The 20,068-nt window shown below is 42.5% G+C and overlaps 1 protein-coding gene across 6 annotated transcripts in view; it reads left to right on the top strand.

Annotated features, from left to right (window-relative positions):
* The window catches only part of PASD1 (PAS domain containing repressor 1), a 115,160-nt gene that overhangs the window by 81,880 nt on the left and 13,212 nt on the right, over positions 1 to 20,068 (top strand). For 5 of the 6 annotated variants that reach the window (XM_088173436.1, XM_088173432.1, XM_014881534.2 and 2 more), the window contains exons 2-13: positions 517 to 608; positions 2,107 to 2,163; positions 3,361 to 3,515; positions 4,253 to 4,344; positions 6,179 to 6,268; positions 7,339 to 7,459; positions 8,375 to 8,488; positions 9,141 to 9,259; positions 10,055 to 10,137; positions 14,297 to 14,403; positions 17,054 to 17,201; positions 19,277 to 19,358. In XM_088173436.1, coding sequence (XP_088029562.1) covers positions 2,132 to 2,163; positions 3,361 to 3,515; positions 4,253 to 4,344; positions 6,179 to 6,268; positions 7,339 to 7,459; positions 8,375 to 8,488; positions 9,141 to 9,259; positions 10,055 to 10,137; positions 14,297 to 14,403; positions 17,054 to 17,201; positions 19,277 to 19,358 — 1,143 coding nt within the window. In that variant the 5' untranslated portion in view covers positions 517 to 608; positions 2,107 to 2,131. Of the gene's footprint in view, positions 1 to 516; positions 609 to 2,106; positions 2,164 to 3,360; positions 3,516 to 4,252; positions 4,345 to 6,178; positions 6,269 to 7,338; positions 7,460 to 8,374; positions 8,489 to 9,140; positions 9,260 to 10,054; positions 10,138 to 14,296; positions 14,404 to 17,053; positions 17,202 to 19,276; positions 19,359 to 20,068 lie in introns of those variants that run through there. The other variant, XM_088173435.1, reaches the window with a different exon arrangement.

Below are 20,068 nucleotides of genomic sequence, written 5' to 3'. Positions count from 1 at the left end.
CTAGAATATGTGTGTCCCATCAGTAGCAAGTATTAAGGGAAGGCCTTGAGTCCATTCACAGGTGGGTGGTTGTGGCTTGTGCTGACTTCTGCTGATCATGTTTGTCTTGAAGGAGGTTTTGGTTGCAAGATTTGCTAGATGAGGTACACTCATACTTCTGGTTTTCACAGCACACTAGGTAATCTGTCATACTTTGGAAGAACTCCAGTTGATCCTCAGTGGCTCTAAGCCAGTAGGGTCATTCTGCCACCCTGCTGGGTCAGACAGCTTTCTGGACATGAGAGGTTACATTGGCCTTCCCAGGTGCTTTTGTGGCAGTAGGTGGTGCCTACAGAGCCAGGAGTCTGAGAACTTGGTCCAGTTCCCATTGCTGGAGGCTTTGCTGAGCTTTCATCAGTCATACTTGAGAATGTTTCTAATTTGTGGTAGTAGACTTTTCTCAGCTTGAAGTGATTGCAGCTGTCTAGGCTAAATGTTGCCTGCAACTGTTTTAACTGGACTTTCTTTTCCTTCCAGGATTAATTTCTCTCCGTCTCTATGTACTTGGTGATAAGAAGTGATAATCCCACTCTGTCAGTCCGGACTGATGAATCTGAGGAATAGAACAGGTAATGTCTAATTTGGCTTGTAGCTTTTGGTGACTCAGGCAGTGAGAACCACTCCCTCTCTATGGAGTACATTGATAACAACATAATTCATAGTTTCTTCTGCCTGGGTCATCTGCAGGGAGGGAGATCATTGCCCTGGAGCAGGGAAGGAAGGATAAAATTTTGTAGCTATTGCTGTGAGCATCATCTTTGACTTCCTGAGAGTTGTGGGTGGTTCTGTTTTGTTGTGTTTTTGTAGCTACCAAGTTGTTTGAGTTTGAAGTAGTCTCTAAACAGAGAAAATCTTTTGGATGTACCTACTGAAAAATGCCCCTTGAGTTCTGGGTAGCATGGGGTGTTTTGCAGGGAAAGTGCTCACTGGAGATGTGGGGCAGCTTGGTTCTGATGGTGGGGATAGGAACAATTTCCTCTTTGGAGGTATCAGGTGTCTGAGGGTGTGCAATCCAGTAGAGCTAACCTGGGCAATGTGGAGTGACAGCAGCTGCCTAACCTGTACCTCCCTGCCTCTCTGTCCCTCAGACTGAGCCCATCTGAGTCACAGAAAACAAGTCACCAGTGAAGAAATTACCCTTGTGTTGAATTTCTCATCATTTAATGGGGCTTGAGAGTACTGTGTCCTTACTGAGAGTTGTTGCCACCTGTTCTCCTTCCCTGGTTAGTGCTAGGTGAGGATATTTTAAATTGAAGCCTTGGATGTTTTAAATTGAATCCCAAGACACAGCTCAGATGATGTGTGAGAAGTCCACCAGTGCAAGCAGCAGTCATTGGCTGCAGAATGCTCTGGATGAACCTGTCTATCATATCATATTTTAGATATCCTGATAATATGCTGCTGTTGCCTAATACTAATCCTTTATGGGATTAGCACAGTTTCTTTCTCTTTCTTTCTTTCTTTCTTTCTTTCTTTCTTTCTTTCTTTCTTTCTTTCTTTCTTTCTTTCTTTCTTTCTTTCTTTCTTTCTTTCTTTCTGTCTGTCTGTCTGTCTGTCTGTCTCTCCTTCTCCCATGCCTTACCACTGTAAATCTCAGCTATGTTTCAAGCAGGGCAGGTGGTGACTGAAATCAACCAGTAACCTATCTGATTTCCTAGAACAGGACCAGCTGTCCTGCTGCCTGGTCCAGACACCAGGTGAGATTTCTCTCTTCCATTTGCCAGGAAGATGCTGATTCCTGTGCAGAGATGGGTGCTTCAGCAGGATTCCCTATCCTGGCTCAAAGGGCAGGACAAAGGCAGGCTGAGGGGCTGCTAGCTTTTAGATCTTTCCCTTTTGAAGTCCTGTTGTTGTAGCTGGATGTTTGGGCATGTAGGAGCAGTCTCACTTCTCATGCCTCAGTAGCTGACTGAACAAGCAAGGAAAGACATACCAAGAGTGGAATTTGGGAAAAGGAAGATTGAAACATCCAGGAGGTCTTTCAGTACAAACCACTATGCTCCATGTTTTGACATTCTTAGCAAGATCAGGGAATATGTCTCAGTATGTATTTCTGTCTTCTTGCAGAGCCCTGTGTTGTGTAAACGAACTGATGGATGAAGATGAGAAGGACAGGGCAAAGAGGTATGACTGTATGTACTCCTAGAGGTGAATTGTAAATGCTGTGTTGTCCAGTGCTTGACAATGAACTTGACTCCACTGATGTCAGAGGCAAAGCTACCACACAGTTTACAGGCTGTGTATAGCTGACCACAAGCAGCATAATTTAAGTCACTGTTCAGGCTTCTCACAGAGTTTGGCCACCCCTACAATGAGTTATCTGGCTGAGTGGTCCGTAAATTACACTGCTGTGCCTTTAGGATCTCGTGCTATCCCATGGCTATTTATTATCTTGAAGCAGGATTCCTAACCTGTGATTTTATTGCCATCAAGCAGTACTGCCCACCTGGGGTAGAGTTGCCTTAGCAGTCCTGCTTTAGCACAGGTCTGAGTTGGTCTCCTCTCAGAGAAGCACTTGGCTCAGTTCTATTTAGTCATTGTACATGAGTGCCAAAGCAGAGATGGCTGTGAACATGAACGCTGGATCTGAGAACATCCAAATGCACTCCTGAATATGAATGGAAATGCTTTCTGCATACCACCCTCAGTCTAGATCACAGGAAGTATGTATCATCATGAATACACTCGTAAAGCAAATTAATTACTACTGGAAGAGGTTGTATGAAGTGTTATCTCAGATATAAGCTTTGGAAAGAACACTTTGGAAGAAACTGAATGGATTTGCTTTCTCCTTTATTGTTTTTTATGGAAGAGGAAAGCCTAATAAATATTCTTAATTTGTGAACTAAAAACTGAAAACAGTTGTAGTTCTGCAGCCAGACTCTTAACATTCCCAGTTTCATATATCACAGCAGTAGATTTTCAAGGCCACATACAAGATTTTGTTCTGCAGTTCAGTTGCCTCTGCATAATGCTGGCTCTTGATAAGCACTATTGATAAGCTCCTTTTGCAAGCACAAATTAGAGAAATCCTTCACATTTTGATGTTTATATATGTGTGTACTAACTGCAAAACAGAAATGCATAAAAATTAAGTGAGCAAAACATGATCATGCGTGAACATACTTTTCTCTTACTGGAGGAATTTCTCCCATAACACCTTCACTATCAGGGCTTTTGAAACAGTGGGAACTACTGCTGAAATGTATGTAAGGATATGGTCTTTAAAGTGTTTTGCTGGGGCAGGGCAGATCACCTTGTCCTGGTTTGTGCTGTAAGTCCTTCATTCTGCTTAGTGGCATTTATGTTTTTGTTGCCCAGGGCATCACGCAACAAATCTGAGAAAAAGAGGAGAGACCAGTTCAATGTCCTCATTAAAGAGCTTTGCACGATGCTGCAGGGCCACGGCCACCCTCTCAAGATGGATAAGTCCACAATACTGCAAAGGACCATTGACTTCCTACAGAAACAGAAAGGTACAGGAGTGTGCTGGCTCTGCATCTGCCCAGCAGCCAGTTTCCACTCAGAAAATGCAAGCTGTTTTTCCCAAGCATCTCAGCCACCTAGGGAGGACATGAGCCTAAGTGAGGGGAAGAATAAGGCACAGCAGTTGGCCTCAGGAGATGGACTAGAGCTGAATGCATTGCTGATCAGTTAAACATAGATTTTAAAAGATGCAGTGGTTTATGCTTTTTTCTGTGGATACCCTCACTGGCCTCCACATCCCCTGGCCTGCTTTGTGCACTCTCAAACAGAATATGGGGAGGGAAAAGCTGAGGAACAGCACCCATTACAAAAGTCAGGGGAGAGGGGATTCTATGCCATCTTGCCAGGTCTCTTGGATTAGGAGATGATAAGCCTGTCCTACTGCCTGGGCACTCACAAGAGCAGCCTGTGAAACAGCTTCAGAATTGCAGACACCCTTTGCTCACAGGGATGCTCTACTATTCTAAAATTAGCCTATTGATCTTAATTTTTTTAATGTTATCTTCAGGCCACCCAAAATGTCTCCTTTTTCCTGTCTTGATTTCTAATGCATTTGTATCATGATGGCGTGGAAAATGACTGTTGCATGCAAGAAGGCTCTGTGTGAAGAATGATATGAGGATGATTCCTCTAACAGCCTCTTAGAAAAAATCTAATGTTACTTGAAAATGAAAAAAAAATCCAAGTAGTCTGAGTCATGGTGCTTTTTTGATATTTTCTTTTTAAGAAATCACAGCACAGACAGAAGCCTGTCAAATTAGACAAGACTGGAAACCTTCATTTCTTAGCAACGAGGAGTTCACCCAGTTGATGTTAGAGGTAAGAAGAAATTAAATAGATTAGTGAGAAATAATAAGGTCAGTGGACTAGTTCAGGGATATAGTTCTTTTTCACCTATAGGTCCCATGTTAATGGTTTCATCTCTACTGGCACATTCAATACAAATCTGACAGAGACCAATATTGTACTAAATGCTTTGCAGACACAGAATTAAAAATAAGATTGCTTCCTCTTAAAGATAAATGGCTTTTTGTATGGGAATCAAGACTGATTTGGCCCAGATTTGGCCTGGTGAGAGAGGAAAAAGAGAATTTCCTTTTCTCAGAAGAGCCACAAGAGCTGGCGGTTTTAGGAAAAACTTGAAAGGACCTGAAAAAAGCAGAGCAGCTCTCTTCCTCCCACATTTCATTAGCCAGGCAGCACCACCTGTGCTGCCTCTGTAGCAGCTGCCTGTGCGCTGCTGTCCTCTTGATGGGAGTGCTGCCTCTTCTGCTTGATTGCCTTTAAGTGCATTCAGGAAAACAGCTCTTATACTCCCACCTCTAAAATGCTTTGCCGATCTAGAAACATCCCCCAAGCCTACATTTCTCCCCTCTTAAGGATGCGGCTCTGAGTTTGTGCTGCATGCTCCTCCAGTGGGAGCATCTCTTAACCTGCATGGGCAGCTACTGCTCTTCGCCCCACCAAAAAAAGGGTGTATGGTGGGCATGAGCTAGGAGGTGCTGCTGTGTCTTAGTTATTGCTTTTCATCAGGATGTCATGACTCACCTCTCTGGAAAAGTCTGTTCATTCTTTTGGGAATCTCTCTTGCCAAACAAGCTAGCTTGTTCAGCTGAATCAAAACAAATTCTCCCCTTAGACTGGAAGTGGTGGGGGAGAGCAAGCCCTATAATAACTGCTGGCTTGCTGGACTCTGGTAGACCATTGAACAGTTTGCTTAAAATCAGTGGATTTTTTCCAGAGAGGACTCAATTTGAGCAGAGTCTGGCAGTGAGGTGGGGGAGATGGTGAATACTGTATCTTTGGCTCCCTGTAGCTAAGCTGCAGAGCAGCATAACAGTATCTTTAGAAGAGCTGGCTTTGTGCACAGTGCTGACCAACTATTAAACCTCCCAGATCTTGATGTTAGAGAAGAATAAGGACAGGCACTGCATAAATGGTACAAGGCGATATTGTGAAGAATAGGGAGAACATAACATCCAAAGGAGAAAAGCACAGACGGTAATTTAAAAGGGACGGAGAACTTCAACTCTGGGGCAGAGTTAAAGGGACGGAAACCACTGTGAATGAGAAAGGGGAAAAAAACAAGCCTTGAAATTATTTTGTCACTTGCCTTACAAATCAGTGCTTTAAGCAAAATAAAGAAGGCTTTAGATCTTCTTCATATTGCCAGCAAACTGCTAAAAATACATAATTCTGTAATTTTTCTGTCTCTGCTTATCCGTTCATCTATCCATCCACATTTCTGGGTTTGCCATGATGATATCTGACATCTCCTTAGACATTGAGTTTGTCAACTGTTATGTAATTCAGAACACATAATGAAGTGACTGAAGTCAGCAGGATTATGTGGGTGTTGAAATTCTAAGCATCACTGTCTCTCTTCATGTTAAATAAATACTCACTGGGTGAAAAATACAAGTCAATTTAGTAATAATGAGAATGAGAAAATAAGAATATAAAAAGAATGTTGAATTAGACAGCATGTGTAATTTTTATTTTTCCACATTGAACTGTCATTTCTTGGATTAATTTCTTCTAAGTTTAAGCTGCTAGAAGCATCACTAATGAATCAATTAGTCTAACTTTTTTTTCCCTTGCATAATTCTGTTTTGTTTTTTTTCTCTTTTTTTTTTCTGCCTGTTATCATTAGGCACTAGATGGCTTTCTCATTGCTCTTACAACTGATGGGATTATTATTTATGTATCTGATAGTGTTTCGTCTCTGCTAGGACACTTACCGGTAAGTTCTGACTATGAAATACATTGAAGGCTCATTCCCCTCCTTAATGTAAATCAGTCAGTACAGGGCTGGGGATTGGTTTTGTCCAACCAAAGAGGCAACTGACTGTGGGTGGGAGGTCAACCAATAAACTCTTGTGCAGTTTCTCAAGTTCCTGTGAATAACAGATTCTCTCCCAGGGTCTGAGTTATTTTAAAAAAACCCCAACAATGCAAAATCACTGTACTACTCATAGCTCATCACTTGGCTATACATCTAAAGGTTTGGAAGGTGTTTGATCCACTAGGCTAATGAAAAATCTTATGGTTGTGAAATCCGTGCTGAAGCTCTTCTTAGATAATGTAAATATTATTTCAGATCTCAATCTATGCTCTTCGAATGCCATTGGGTTTTTCTACTTTGAGCCCATAGTATTTAGTAACAAATGCGTGGCCTCAGAGTTTTCTGGGAGAACTTCTAGAAACCAGTTAGTTGTCATGTGCAGAAATTTCAGCTTGGCCCCTCAAAAACATTCTTCTCTTCATCTGGTGCCAAGCATGAAGCACCAACGATGCTGGCAAATTCAAGCACACAGTTACCAGAATGTCATTTATGCAAAGAACAAATCTGTGCTGACATTTTGGTAGAACCCCTTAGTCAGGATATGTGGGTTGATGAGCACTGAATCACTTGCAGGTCAAGCTGATTTTGCCAGATGTTCAGCTTAGAAGACAAATAAAGGATGTAGGGAGGAGCTCTCCCTCTTTCGTGGCATGCTTTCAAAAAAAAAGTTTAACTTCTTATCGTATTATAGTCCCATGATACTAGGGTTTCTTCTCCAGCCTATATCTGTTTGAACTGAAGGGAAACCTCTGGGACTCATTCAGCCTTTTGCAAATAGATAGTAATCCTGGGGTAAAATAGTCTAAGGGTTATATTCTGCCCTAGATCCATCTGCGGATTGACTGGGCTTCCTTGTCGTAGGCATCCAAGGCCAGACTGGCTGCGTCTGTGCTCTGCTGAGGGGTGAAAAGGCATGTGATTTTGTCAGGCTGTACTGCTGAACATGACAAAGCATTCTTTTGTATCAGTCAGATTTGGTGGACCAAAATATATTAAACTTTCTGCCTGATGGGGAGCAGAGCGAGGTGTACAAGCTCCTTTCTCCACATGTGCTCATGACAGATCCTGTTGCAGCTGATTTTCTAAATGGTAAGTTCTGCTCTTGTCTGTCGGTCAGAGAAATTTGCCAAAGGTAAACAGCACCTGGGGAAGTCTGCACAGAGCTCTACAGCTATTTAATGCTCTTGCCTGCCACTTCAGTTTTGCTGCATTTGTGGGTTTTAGTGCATCACATCTCTAATGTTCCTATGTGGTCCCAGTACTTGCTCTTCAATTAGGACAGTCTTTGTTTTACCATCTGTTTTGTGCCTTGGATGGTAGATCCTTTCCCCCAGGTGGATGCTAGACTAAGCCTGAGAAAGGAGTGAGAGCTCAAAGGAAAAAAAAATTAGAGAAATCCCAAACGGTTTTGGCAGAGCCATTATTCCTTAGGAAGCTTGCATGTCTCAGGACACAAGAGAAGCCCTAATGTAACTTAAGCAACAGGCTTTCTGTCTGAACAGTCTATCTGGATCGGTACTGCTGGCTGCTGTCCCATGTCCCTTTCCTGCAGAAAACGTCCCCAGGACCAGAGCAGGCAGCAGCATCTTCCTAACACCTGTATTTTATTAAGCCTGTGCTGAGCCCCTGCCCATTTCTCAGGGGATTTGGCAAGGCCACAAAGCAGCACTGAGCTCCCCTCCCTGCTGCCCCATATGCATGAGTGGGGGCTGAGCAGCCTGCTGATGCTCTGAGCAGTCTGATGATGCTGTGCCCAGGAGATGGTTTCCCTATGGCTGAAGGCCGTGTGGTCTAATCCATAGAGTTCAGATTTGGGGCAGAAAACTGGATTAGAGCTAGGCACAGTGCCCTCCACTGTTAATGGAAAGCTTAGGGTGTTTTCAGTGACCTTTTGGGTCAAGGTTCCACTGAGCAGTGCCAGAGTAGAGTACTGCAATACCATGCAACTGCTTTGCAGACTTCGAATAACATTGTCTGTGTATCCCTCTCTTTCTCTCATTTCAGTGGAAAAACAAATAGAGTTCTGTTGCCATTTTGCAAGAGGCAGCTTAGATCCAAATGAACCTCTGATGTATGAATATGTGAAATTTGTAGTGGATTTTAAATATTTTACTCATGGTAAGTTACTGTTCCAGCCTATCTTTTATCTCTCCACCTCTCTCCTTTAAATTGTCTTGATCTGTAGCATTTTAAAGGCTTTGTTTCTGCTGAAAATGCCCTGTAATTGTCAGGGATGGAATGAACTGTGCATACATTGTATATATTTTTCGTACAAAAGTGGTGGGGAATTTGTTGATCAGAAGAGTGCGCTCTCCTGCATGTTGTGCCTAAAGCAGATACCAGACTGAAAGTGCCTGTTTGACCCACTGCCGGTTTTAAAGCAGCCTACTTATTCAAATAGCCAGTAAAATACAGTGTTCTGTTTCACTTGTGGCAGTGAAATGACACTTTACAGAGATGAAGTACTTTGAGGTGCCTGTAAAATCCTGAATCTTGCAAATGTTGGCCTGGAGAAAGGCTGACAAGGAGACTGTGAGCTGCTCAGAGCTGTCTTGCAAAGCTCCCCTGCAAGCCATGAGTAGGTGGTTATAGCCGTGTAACTTGGAGCCTAAAGGGTCATGCTTTAAATAACATCAGCGTGGATCAGTGTGGCATCACCCTGTGGGTAGGAGTTTGTTGTTTGGGTTTCATCAGTCACTGTACCTGTCTTAACATGAGAACAAAGCGCTCCTTCCTCCTCTTCTTAAATAAATTGTCTCATTGTTTCTAGTGCCTACATCCTCCTGTAATGGCTTTGAGTCAGCTATTGCACGAGCTTTCAGGTCAGCCACGGAGGAGCAGATTTGCTTGGTAGCAACTGTTCGTCTTGTCACGCCACAGTTCTTAAAGGTGAGCTCTGTGCAGCCACTTCTGCCCTGGGGTGCGGAAGCTGCTGCCGGTGTTGTGGCACTGCCAGGAGCAGGGTCAGCAGCACAGGTTACTTATGCACAGGGTTAGTAGAGGAGAGAGGACATGGCTGTAGCTGGGAGTGGGAGATAACATAAGTGTGTATTTTGGAAAGCTAAGGTATAAAGTGGGAGCTGCTTTTGAGAAGAGGTGGTTTTGTGATGGGGTGTCTCAGAAGGGGAGCCTGGGAAGCTCCAGGACCAGCTACACCACTTGGGAATTTGCGGCCTTCAAGACGTGCATCCACCACTCCTTTGTATAAGGAAGCCATCTGTATCTTGAAACATTGAAAACATGTGTCATGGCCTCTTCCTGCTGGTCTGTAAATGTCCCATGGCACTGTGCACTGATGACAGGGATAACAGCCCTAGGTGCTGCTTGCTCAAGAGGGCATTAGCCAGCTTAGTTAGAGTATGGACCTGGAGCTGTCATCCATCTTCAAATACCAGTATTTGCAAAAAGCTGGGGAATTTTTCCTAGAGAGTGCAAGATGAGACTGACTATTTATCTTAGCTCTGAAATTCAGCTCAAGGTAAACTATTCAACCATTTTTCATCAGTTCCTGCATGTGTAAAACAAGTCTTACACATTCCTTAGAGGAAAATAAGTCAAGTACTTTAAAAGCACTGTATTTTGCTATGGTTTATTATATCAACAAGATGCATCCTAGGTTTTGATAGCAGGCTCCTTTTGTCATTTCGTAGAATTAAATGTCTGAACGTGCCCACTATTTTGCAGGAGCTCTGCAACATTGAAGAGCCATGTGAAGAATTTACATCGAGGCATAGTTTAGAATGGAAGTTTTTATTTTTGGACCACAGGTAAGAGATTTGGGTTTAGTCACTGAAGAATAAATAAACTGTAGTTTAAAAATAGAAAACTGTATACCTGTTGCCTGAGATTCCAAATTGAATAGTTCTAATTAAATGCTACTTATTAAGTAGCAGTACTCTGAGCTTAGCTGTTAGGCATCCGTAAATGTTTCACTATTTTCCATATTTTAGGCTACTAAGAAACCATGGAAAATGTCTAGAAAAATGTCTAATCTCCTAACCAGGATAATAAGTCATTGAAAGTGAGCAGTGTGGGTCCCAATACATTCCCCATATTGGTTTAACTCCTCTGTTTTACAGCTACAGCTTCCAGGAATCCTTGTAAATCTTTTTCTGTGTCAATAAACTCTTGACTTTTCACCTTAAGAAATGACAAAATTTCTCAAAATAAAATAAAAAACGGTGGATTTTATTATTTAATTGTAGGTTAATTTTTGACAATGAAATATGGTGGGCTTTGAATTCAGCTTTGTGAATGAATGTGTTGGTTTGAAAGTAAAACCAGTGCGAGACTCCAAGTCAGTAATACAATTTAATAGGAGAAAAGAGAAAAAAATAAAATACATGCAATAATATAAAAGAAACAACCACCAACACAGTCAGAAATACAACCTGACACCCTGTCAGTCAGGGTGTTGGTAGCAGTCCGTATAAATGGTGGCTGCAGTCCTCCTGGATGACAGATGTGGTTCAGTTGAAGCAGTGCTCCTGTAGAAGGTGCAGTTTTCCTCCGAAGATCCAGCAATGATGTGGAAAAAGGTCCGACTTTCCTCTGGGATCCAGTAGAAAGGTCTGCCCTCGGGTCCCAAACCCCAGTTTTTTATCTAGGTAGGGAAGGCTTGGCCCCTGCCCCTGGTTGGGGCATCTCCCAATGGGATGATGTAATCTTATCAGTCACACAATAGGACTTAATGGCCCATTAACAGAATATATCTTCTGGAGGAGGGATGGGTTGTGAAAAGATAACGATGGTCATCCCCCCATCTTATCAGATGGCACATCAGCAGAGGATATCTCCCACAGAGATAAGGATCACCACCCCTCCCACATTTTAACAGATGGTGATAGAATACACATTTTTGCATTGTACCCCAGGACAATGAAACATACTGGAACCAGTTTATTAAGCTATTTAGGATTAATTTTCTTCAAAAGAAGCTGGAGGGTTTTATTCACTCTTTTACTTCTCTGTGTTTGACATATGTGCATAAGCACATAAGCTCCCCTTGTGAGCTGTGCAAAGGTAGTCATTACTAAAAACAGAAGACTAGTAAATAAGGTTCTAAGGAAAAAAGATATTGGTGAGGAAAAAATCTAAATACCATCTGCACATTTAGAGCAAGAAAGAGAGAGAGCAAATAAAAATGAATAATAACTTTCATTTTTATAGAACACAAGGTGTGTGCCTCACATCATACCTTGAAGCATGGAGGAACTGACCCTGCGACAGCCCTACAGTTGATTATGCTTGGTTTGGGACAGTCAGATAATTATTAATTCAGATGAGATCTTGCTGGAGTGACTTTGTTAGACTTTAATTGGCCTGTCTGATAATGCACATTTTTAGAATCAGCTGATTAACGTTAAGATTTGTAAAAGAGCCCTAAGCCTCTCACCTCACTGATTAAGTGAGCTGCTTTTCCACAGGGCTGTGTCCCAGCAGCTCCTGTGAAAAAGGTGAGTAGGAGTGACTTTGAAACTTGTCAAAGAGTCTTTTGATGAATCTGGGCTATGACTCAGAGAGGAATTTCTGTGCTAGGCACTTGGAGATACTCCAGGCCCACTGATATCCCCAGCAAGGAAGCCATTGTTACTGAGAGGAAATTAAGATGATGCAAATGTTGAGGCAGAGTTTGCTACAAACCCAGAAGCAAGCAGTGAGCTCAGACCCAGATCGTGAGAGTTGTCTCATTTAATCACTGATTCCAAGCTCTCTCCAGTACAAATCTGCAGGACACTGGGAAATATTTTCTTGCTGATTTGCATCACCACAGGCTGCCTGACACTGAGGTGTGCCATCAGCAGGAGCAGAGGGTACCCAACAGGAGCTGGAATCAGGACCTTTGCTGTCATGATCACAATTGAAATCAGAGTAAAGATAGATGCAATAAAACATTCCATAGATCTGGATGAACATGAGAAAAATAGGAAAAATCTGTATTCTGGGTCTATATGTAAGTATGGGTAGAGGAAGAAAAACCCATCAGCTTTGATAATGATCTGTTTCTCTTCTGGACTGTGGTACTGTTCTTATTTTCCCTTAATTTATTAAAAGACTGCACCCAAAAAGGATCTCTGAAGACTGTGCATTTGCACAGCAAGTTGCAGATATCAGGACTGAAGCTTAAGCTAACAAGACACTTTAAAATTACTCCGCAAGGCATCTCCTTGTTAAATGACAAATGAGGAGCATTTTGTGGTTGCTTTCTCTTATGAAGAGCTCTGGTAATATTCAGAAAAACATAATACTTTCCTGATCATCTTAAATGTTTATCTGATGTGCATCGGAAAGACATTGCCTTGAATATAAGCATGTAATTAAAAATAGGAGAAACAGTGATGCATTCTGCCAAAGAGACAGCAAGGAAAGACACTTTAATAAATAAACATAGTATCATCATTAAGAGAAATCTGGGTCACATGAAGAAAAGGAACAGAGTGCCGTGAAGTTGCTTGAATAAATAAAGCTGTATTGTGGCAGAGACTACTCTGTGCTCAGTGCACTCTGTTTCAAGGGATTTGCTGTCAAGTGGAGGTCTGGATCTCCCAGCTAACCCCTTGTGCTGGGACTCAGGAGCTCCTGCTCACATCTTGGTCCTCTTGGGACTGCTGTTGAGCAGATCCCTAGATCGTCCTTCTTCTTCCATTGCCCATTTGGTGCCAGACTGCCCCCAGCTGTAGGGAGGAGGGAGGTTATAGACTTGCCTGGGCTCTCTGTGGCTGAATAACTTACGCCCACCATGTCTCTCTAGAGTACAAATGTGGAGCTTCACACAGTAATAACCAAGAAACTCAGGACTGATCCACCCAAACCCACATGTAATACACTGAAATAACTTTTTTCTCATAGCCTTTGCCACTTCATGGCCTTCTTCCCTAAGAGCACTCAACTCACCAGGAGAGGCGCAGCAGAAGAGGCAGGTTTGATAGGCACCATTGCCTTCAGCCTGTCCCATTTTGAGTTGTTTACCATTTTTCCCTGTTCCTGAGAACCACATTGAACTTGGCAGGTGAGCACTGTCAGCACATCTTGCAGCCAGAACAAACAGATGGAGCCAAATTAGCACAGGTCCTGCCTCTCTGAGTGCTTGAGTTGGTGCAGACAGGAGTGTACCTGAGTGCTGGGAGATGGAGAGTGACATGCTAATACAGGGAGCAGAGACAAAGCACTGGTTTTCTCCCCACATTTCAGTGTTGTTTTATAATCATAAGCTATCAGCCTCCAGTGAAGGCTGTGTCAGGATACTTGCTATAAAAAAATCTCATGTTTTGCATAGAAAAAGGAGTACCCAAAATTGATAATGGAATAGTGAGTTAAGTCATGGCAATGTGTTCATCAATTTCTTCTCTACCACCCAAAGCAAAAAACAACCCTAAATCAGCCCTATGCCTATTGCTACTTTCAGTGTACTACCAGCACAGAAGTTTTGTTGGCTATAGCTTCCCAAGCATTTCCAGCGGTGCAATTACTTTTTCCCAAGCTGGTCCTGACACACACTGCAGCTTCCCACTTATTCTCTCTTCTACAGTTACTACCGAAACGACACTTACATCCAATCTACTGAATAATTTTATTCTAGCTCCAAGTTGTTATGTGCAGTATCAGGCATAGCATTTCTCAAGCTGTGTCTCAAGCATCCTTAATGAATTGAGTCACTCACATGTGTACATGCCTTTCTCTACACCCACGTAATGAATAGGCTGTGAAACAGTAAACACACACCTTTTAATTTTCTCAATTTTTACCTCTCCCTCACTGTCTTTTTGTTTGTATATGAAAATACACCATTGCCTATATGAAAATCTACTCCAGATTTCCCTGCCAAGTGAATAAACAAGGTGTTTGTTGCTGGTATCACAGCTTATCTGCCAGGATGTCAAAGTGGCAGGTTTTCTGCTCACTCCCTGCCCTTTGCTTCCTTTCTAGGGCTCCACCTATTATAGGATATTTACCATTTGAGGTTCTGGGAACGTCGGGATATGATTACTACCATGCAGATGACCTGGAGCTTCTTGCTAGGTGCCATGAACACTGTAAGTTTCCCTGCCTCTGCAATGTGTCTGTCTCTGATCTCCTTTGTCAGTTGTGCAAAACCTTTAACTATCATTGCAAAAGGCTTCTTCTTTCAGGGGCATGCGGGAACTCTCCCCATGACAGACTGTCACAGCTGACACTTACCTGGGAGGTTGAAATCTGCAGAATTTACTCAGATCAGGAACTGTTTGTGCAGTTTTCCTAAATTGGGAGATACTTTGTTTGAGCACAGGTTGTCTCAGAGTGAAATGAGATTAAAAGATTGGGAGTCAGAACTATTCCCCCTCTGCCCTGCAAGTTTTGTTGATTTGTCACAATTCATGGGGTCTTACCATCCCCTGGGCTCCAGAGTTAGCCAGGAGGCTCAGCTCACCAAAACACCTTTTGAGAGCATCATTTGGTTTACCTGCCTGTACAATTAGGTGTTGTATCCCTCATTAGTAAAATGCTTCTGAGATTCAGAATTATTTTACATACAAAAGTGCTGAACAGTTTCCCTGTGGGTGAAGATGGCTCATGTTTGGTTGATGTGAAAGGAAAACAACAAAGCAGAAGAGTCAAGTTCAGGCTTATGTGTGAACACCACAGGTCCATGAAGTTTATTTTTGTGCAAGGAGAAGTAGTGTGCGGTTGAAGGAGATTTCCACAGCAGTGCACCCCAATGCTGAAGAACCATGTCCTGCTGAGGGCTGGAGCTAAAGTGAGGAAAGGCAGAAAGTGTTTGCAGATGGCTACATTTAATCAGTGTGCAGTTCCTACCAGATGTGAGATGCTTTATCCCCAAGACACAGATTTTTCCATTTTATTGGGTGCATTTCAGACTGAAACATTGAGCCAGAGCTATGTGCATCCTTTGGTGGTTTTGCATCACCAAGCACTACAATGAAAAGTAACTACATACTTTGCAAAATGCATCTAGGTAATCAGGTATTTTGCTAAGAAATATTACAGTTTTCTGGATGGGGACACTGTCTCTCTGCTATCTCCACTTGAAAGGAGAGTGTTTTGTCAAAAGGAAAAAAGGACACCCCAGCGTGGAGCAAGCAGGATGCTGTAATTGCCCTGAGATGCAGAGCAGCATGATGCTGGGACTAAGAAACACCAACAAGAAACCCCACAGCCCACTGGAGAAAACCCATCTCTGAGCTGCAAACCACCCTCATCTCTACCACAAACCCTTTACCACTTACATATATGAGGAGCTGAGGGACCTGGAAGAGAATGGGGAAAAGTACTTCTCTGTGTGTCAAGTTTCCCTGCTCCACTTCCCTGCTGCTTCTCTTCCCTGTCCAGGCAAAGCACTGGTACAGCAGCTGCCAGGAAAGTGGGTTGCCTGGCTGGAGCACATAGAGGAAGCTGTGACAGGGGGACACACAAGTTGTGTCAAATTCAGCAAAAGTGTAGATGGGAATATTAACAGAGTATTTTCACTGCTCTCAAGTACAGTACTTCTTAGTGCTTAGTGCTTAAAAGACTCAATCAAAAGATTCAGATACAAGTGAGATATTTAACCAGACAGTGGCCTTTTGGTAATGCATGTGCAGTTTGGTATAGACACAAACTGTATTGAGAGTGGGTCAGACCATTCAGCAGAGAATCAATTTGATGGTTTATATTCTACATCTCTATCATCCAGGCATTCATCTTACCTATTAGAAGAATATTTGCACCACACACCTTTAGGAAAGGATCTTTTCATTTTACTGCACAGGGAAACAAAGTAAAGTGCTGGCAAAGTGACTTAGAGAAGTTGCTTCAGGACATGTCTGCTGGGACTAGGAATTGAGGGATCCACAGCATGTCATGTTAGCCAGAAAATCTCTGTTTCATCTAAAGCCCATCACTGTTAATGGGATCGCTAAAGAAGGCATTCCTGATATTTTAACAAAATAGAGGTGTGCAGGTGAGTAAAAAACAACTTGGGTTAGTGTGGCTTGCTAAATTCCTGTTTGTCATGTTGACACTTTGGGCAGACATCTTGCCTACTGTCAAGTGAAATGGGTTTGTTTAAACCAAGTTTGTATTTTGCTTTGCATTAATTGTGCATATTTCAAGTGAGCATGTTTCATCTTGTACTCCCAGCAGTCTGGAACAATTACTGTGGCTATTTAACATAGTTCCCCTTATTATTTTGCAGTTATATTATAGCACCTGAGATTTTTCTGGACATAGCCTGATAATACATACTGGGTTGGAGTAGGCCAGGTTTTGGAAGAAAATTCTTAGTTAAAATCCCACTATCTTGTTGTTTTTTGCCATTATTAGGATTCTTACTTCATATCTTCAGTCTTTGAAATGCATTCTCATGTACCCATGAAAGGCAAATAATTTGTTTAATTAATGTTATTTATGCTTATTTCAGGGAACCCATAAGTTATAAGAATGTAGCTAGTTATACAGTTATATCAATTATAAACGAAATCTCAAAATAGCAAAGGGCACTCCTGAAAGTCAGCAGGAATGACCCCAAACAAGAGCTGAGTACATGGTTGTGAGTACATGTAAACATGTCTTGTTAAAAAAGCTCAAGAACCATTTTAGCACTGCCCCAGTCTGTGCAAGGGGTCTGGGACTGAATGTTTTTTCTAATTACCTTTGCTCTATAAAATCCCTGTTTGCTATAAATTGCTTTCTCTTTTTGTTGAACAGTGATGCAGTTTGGAAAAGGAAAGTCCTGTTACTATCGGTTCCTGACCAAAGGGCAGCAGTGGATATGGCTGCAGACACACTACTACATCACCTACCACCAGTGGAACTCCAAACCCGAGTTCATCGTTTGCACTCATCTGGTAGTTAGGTAGGAGCAAGCACCAAACTCTTCACAGTGTGTTATGTCTCAGTGTTCAGCCATTGTTTTTTCTAGTTCTGTTTCATGTTAACTAAATACTTGCTGTGCCTACTGACACACTGAAATGATATGTAATTCCATGAAACTATTTTGACATGGAATATGTGTTTTATTTACCTCTTAACTTTTTTCTGTCTCTCTTTTTTTTGGGCAACTGAGCCAGAAGCCTGGAAGCCACCTTTGGCTAAATATATCATTGTGTTATATTCCCCTTTTGTCCCTAGTGATGATATGGCCATAGAAAGAATTAAAGCTGTTTGGAATCAGACATCTTTCTGGGCATGAATGAGATCATATAATTCCTACAAAACCTTTTGACCAGAGCTTTAAATATTTATGACTTGAGCTGGCTTAGCAGCCAGTTTAGTTGCTAGCCTGCTGGCCTTATTGCTCACCCAAATCCAGCCCTAGATCCCCTCCTTGACGGAAGCTACTTGTGCTGAGTTGCAACCTGTGCTGGAAAGCAGTGCATGTGTAGCATGCTCTGTGAATGCACCTTCTGGAGGGGAACCTGCTGGATTACAACAGCTATCTCAAAAAAGCCTATGTGAAAAGTAAGAATGTATTTTCTGAAGGGCTTGAAAAAATAGTGACACACTATTTGTTTTTTGGTTTGCTCTATTAACTTGAGTAAATTTATTGCTCACTGTGTGTTTTTTTACTGTCAGGAATCAATTTCTTTCTGGTCCCCCTCTTTTTCTGTCAAACATCTGGAAGAGCGAACACTAGTAAATGTGAAATATATGGGTCTGTTGGAGTGAGCCAGAGGAGGGCCATGAAGATGCTCAGAGGTCTGGAGCATCTCTCCTTTGAAGACCAAGAGAGAGCTGGGGTTGTTCAGCCTGGAGAAGGCTCCTGAGAGACCTTAGAGCCTCTTCCAGTGCCTGAGGGAACTCCAAGAGACCTGAGAAGGAGTTACGGAGTTGTAGAACAAGGGGGAATGGCTTTAAACTGTCAGAGATAGGTTTAGATTAGATCTTAGGTAGAAATTCTTCCCTGTGAGGGTGGTGAGGCGCTGGAAGTCCAGAGAAGCTGTGGCTGCCCCATCCCTGGAAGTATTCAAGGCCAGGTTGGCTGGGGCCCTGAACAACCTCTTCTAGTGGAAGGTGTTCTGCCACAGTAGAGGGCTTGGAACCAGAAAAATTTTAAGGCCCTTTTCAACCCAAATTCTATTGATTCTGATTCTATGATCTATGGTATATACTACATATGAAGTGTTAGCATAAGCAAATGTTACACAGAGAGATTGCTTCTCAGTTGTCTTGCTTCTGCCATCCGGCAGGGAATTCAGCTTCACTTTAAGGACTGAATTTATTGTGCATGAACTTGTTTGTTCTTTCTGCTTCCAGTGCCTCTTAAACCGAACTATGTAGTCCTAAATAGATTTTGAAGTTTAATTCTGTCTCAGATAGTTAAGGCTTAAAATATGTTACTAAAGCACACAAGTTAAAACGTTGTTTCAGGAAAATTCATTGCCACGATGATATAAGTGAGATCAGTTCCTCAACTTCTCTTGCCTCCCACGAAGGTTGCAGCTCATTAATATTTCATCACCCTGAAGTCTGGCACCTCTCAGTGCTCACGATCCATGAGCACTCAGCGAGTCTTTGAAACATCCTCTTCAATTTATCCCAGTGGTGAATCATGTGGCATTTGTTATTGTAAATATTTCATTATTTCAGAGGGAAAAAAGTAAGGAAAGAAAAGATACACTTTCAGAGGCACCTTATAGGGGTTCTTGCATCTCACATTGCACCTGTGTAGCTGCCTGTTTCTATTCGGAGCGTCTACTGGCATGCAGGATGTTAACCCTGATGCATGCACAGTTCTGTGCACCCTCAGAAGGAGGGATCTGACCTCGTCCTGCCCAAGGCACTGGCATAGAGATCACTGAATTACCATGCAAAAAAAAGGATTCTTGTACATCATCATCAGGTTAGAAAATGATTGTTCGCTTGTGGCAGTTTACCTGCGCAGAAGCTGTAAAATAATTTTTTGGCTTTTTTTGTTTTGGGTTCTTTAAGTTATGCAGAAGTTCGGGCTGAGAGAAGGCGAGATCTTGGTCTCGAAGAGTCATCAATTGAACTGGCATCCTCTTCTCTAAAGGTACCATGTTCCTTCACAGTTAAATGAGGAGATGTTTAAACCAAACTGAGTCATAGCTTACCAATCTTAGGGAAATATCTGTTCTTTCTACTCCATTTTCTTTACTCCCATCTCATTCCAAGCCTCGAACTGGGTCATGACTCAGGCAGGCCCTAAGAAGCTTTCTTGTACATGGCTCCAAATTGTCCGTGTTGGTTTAGGACAGGCTGGATGAGCTTTGAACCGCCTGATCTACTGAAATATGTCCCTGCCCGTGGCAGGGGGATTGGAACTAGATGATCTTTAACACTGAGTATTCTCTGATTCTGCAACAACTGTGAATTCAGCAGTTGCATTGCTCTGTTCTGGTCCCTATTATCTTTCTGAGACCGTGAGGCAAACAACAGGTTAAACCACCTCAGCTGAGAAACAGAGAAGTAGAGCTGGAGCTGGAGGCCAGATTGCTGTACTGTCACCCTTAGTAAGGCACAGAGGATCCAAGAATAGGGCAGTACCACAGGGTACTTGTTTTGCTTGTGCCAGCTCATCACTGATACGCAGATGAAGATGGGAAGGCAAGGGAAACACTTACCTAGATTTCAGCTCAGTTGCTGGATCACATCAAGTGTAGGATTGTGACCTGTAACTTCCATGAGCAATAACTTCCATGGCTTGAGTCAGTCTGGCATCACCACACATCAGCCCAAGTAACAGGGTAATTTTCAGTACTT

The sequence above is a fragment of the Sturnus vulgaris genome, chromosome 14, assembly GCF_052056855.1.
Source record: "Sturnus vulgaris isolate bStuVul1 chromosome 14, bStuVul1.hap1, whole genome shotgun sequence".
NCBI lineage: Eukaryota > Metazoa > Chordata > Aves > Passeriformes > Sturnidae > Sturnus > Sturnus vulgaris.
The sequence above is the reverse complement of the archived record's forward strand: the minus strand, read 5'-3'. Positions and strand labels throughout refer to the sequence as shown.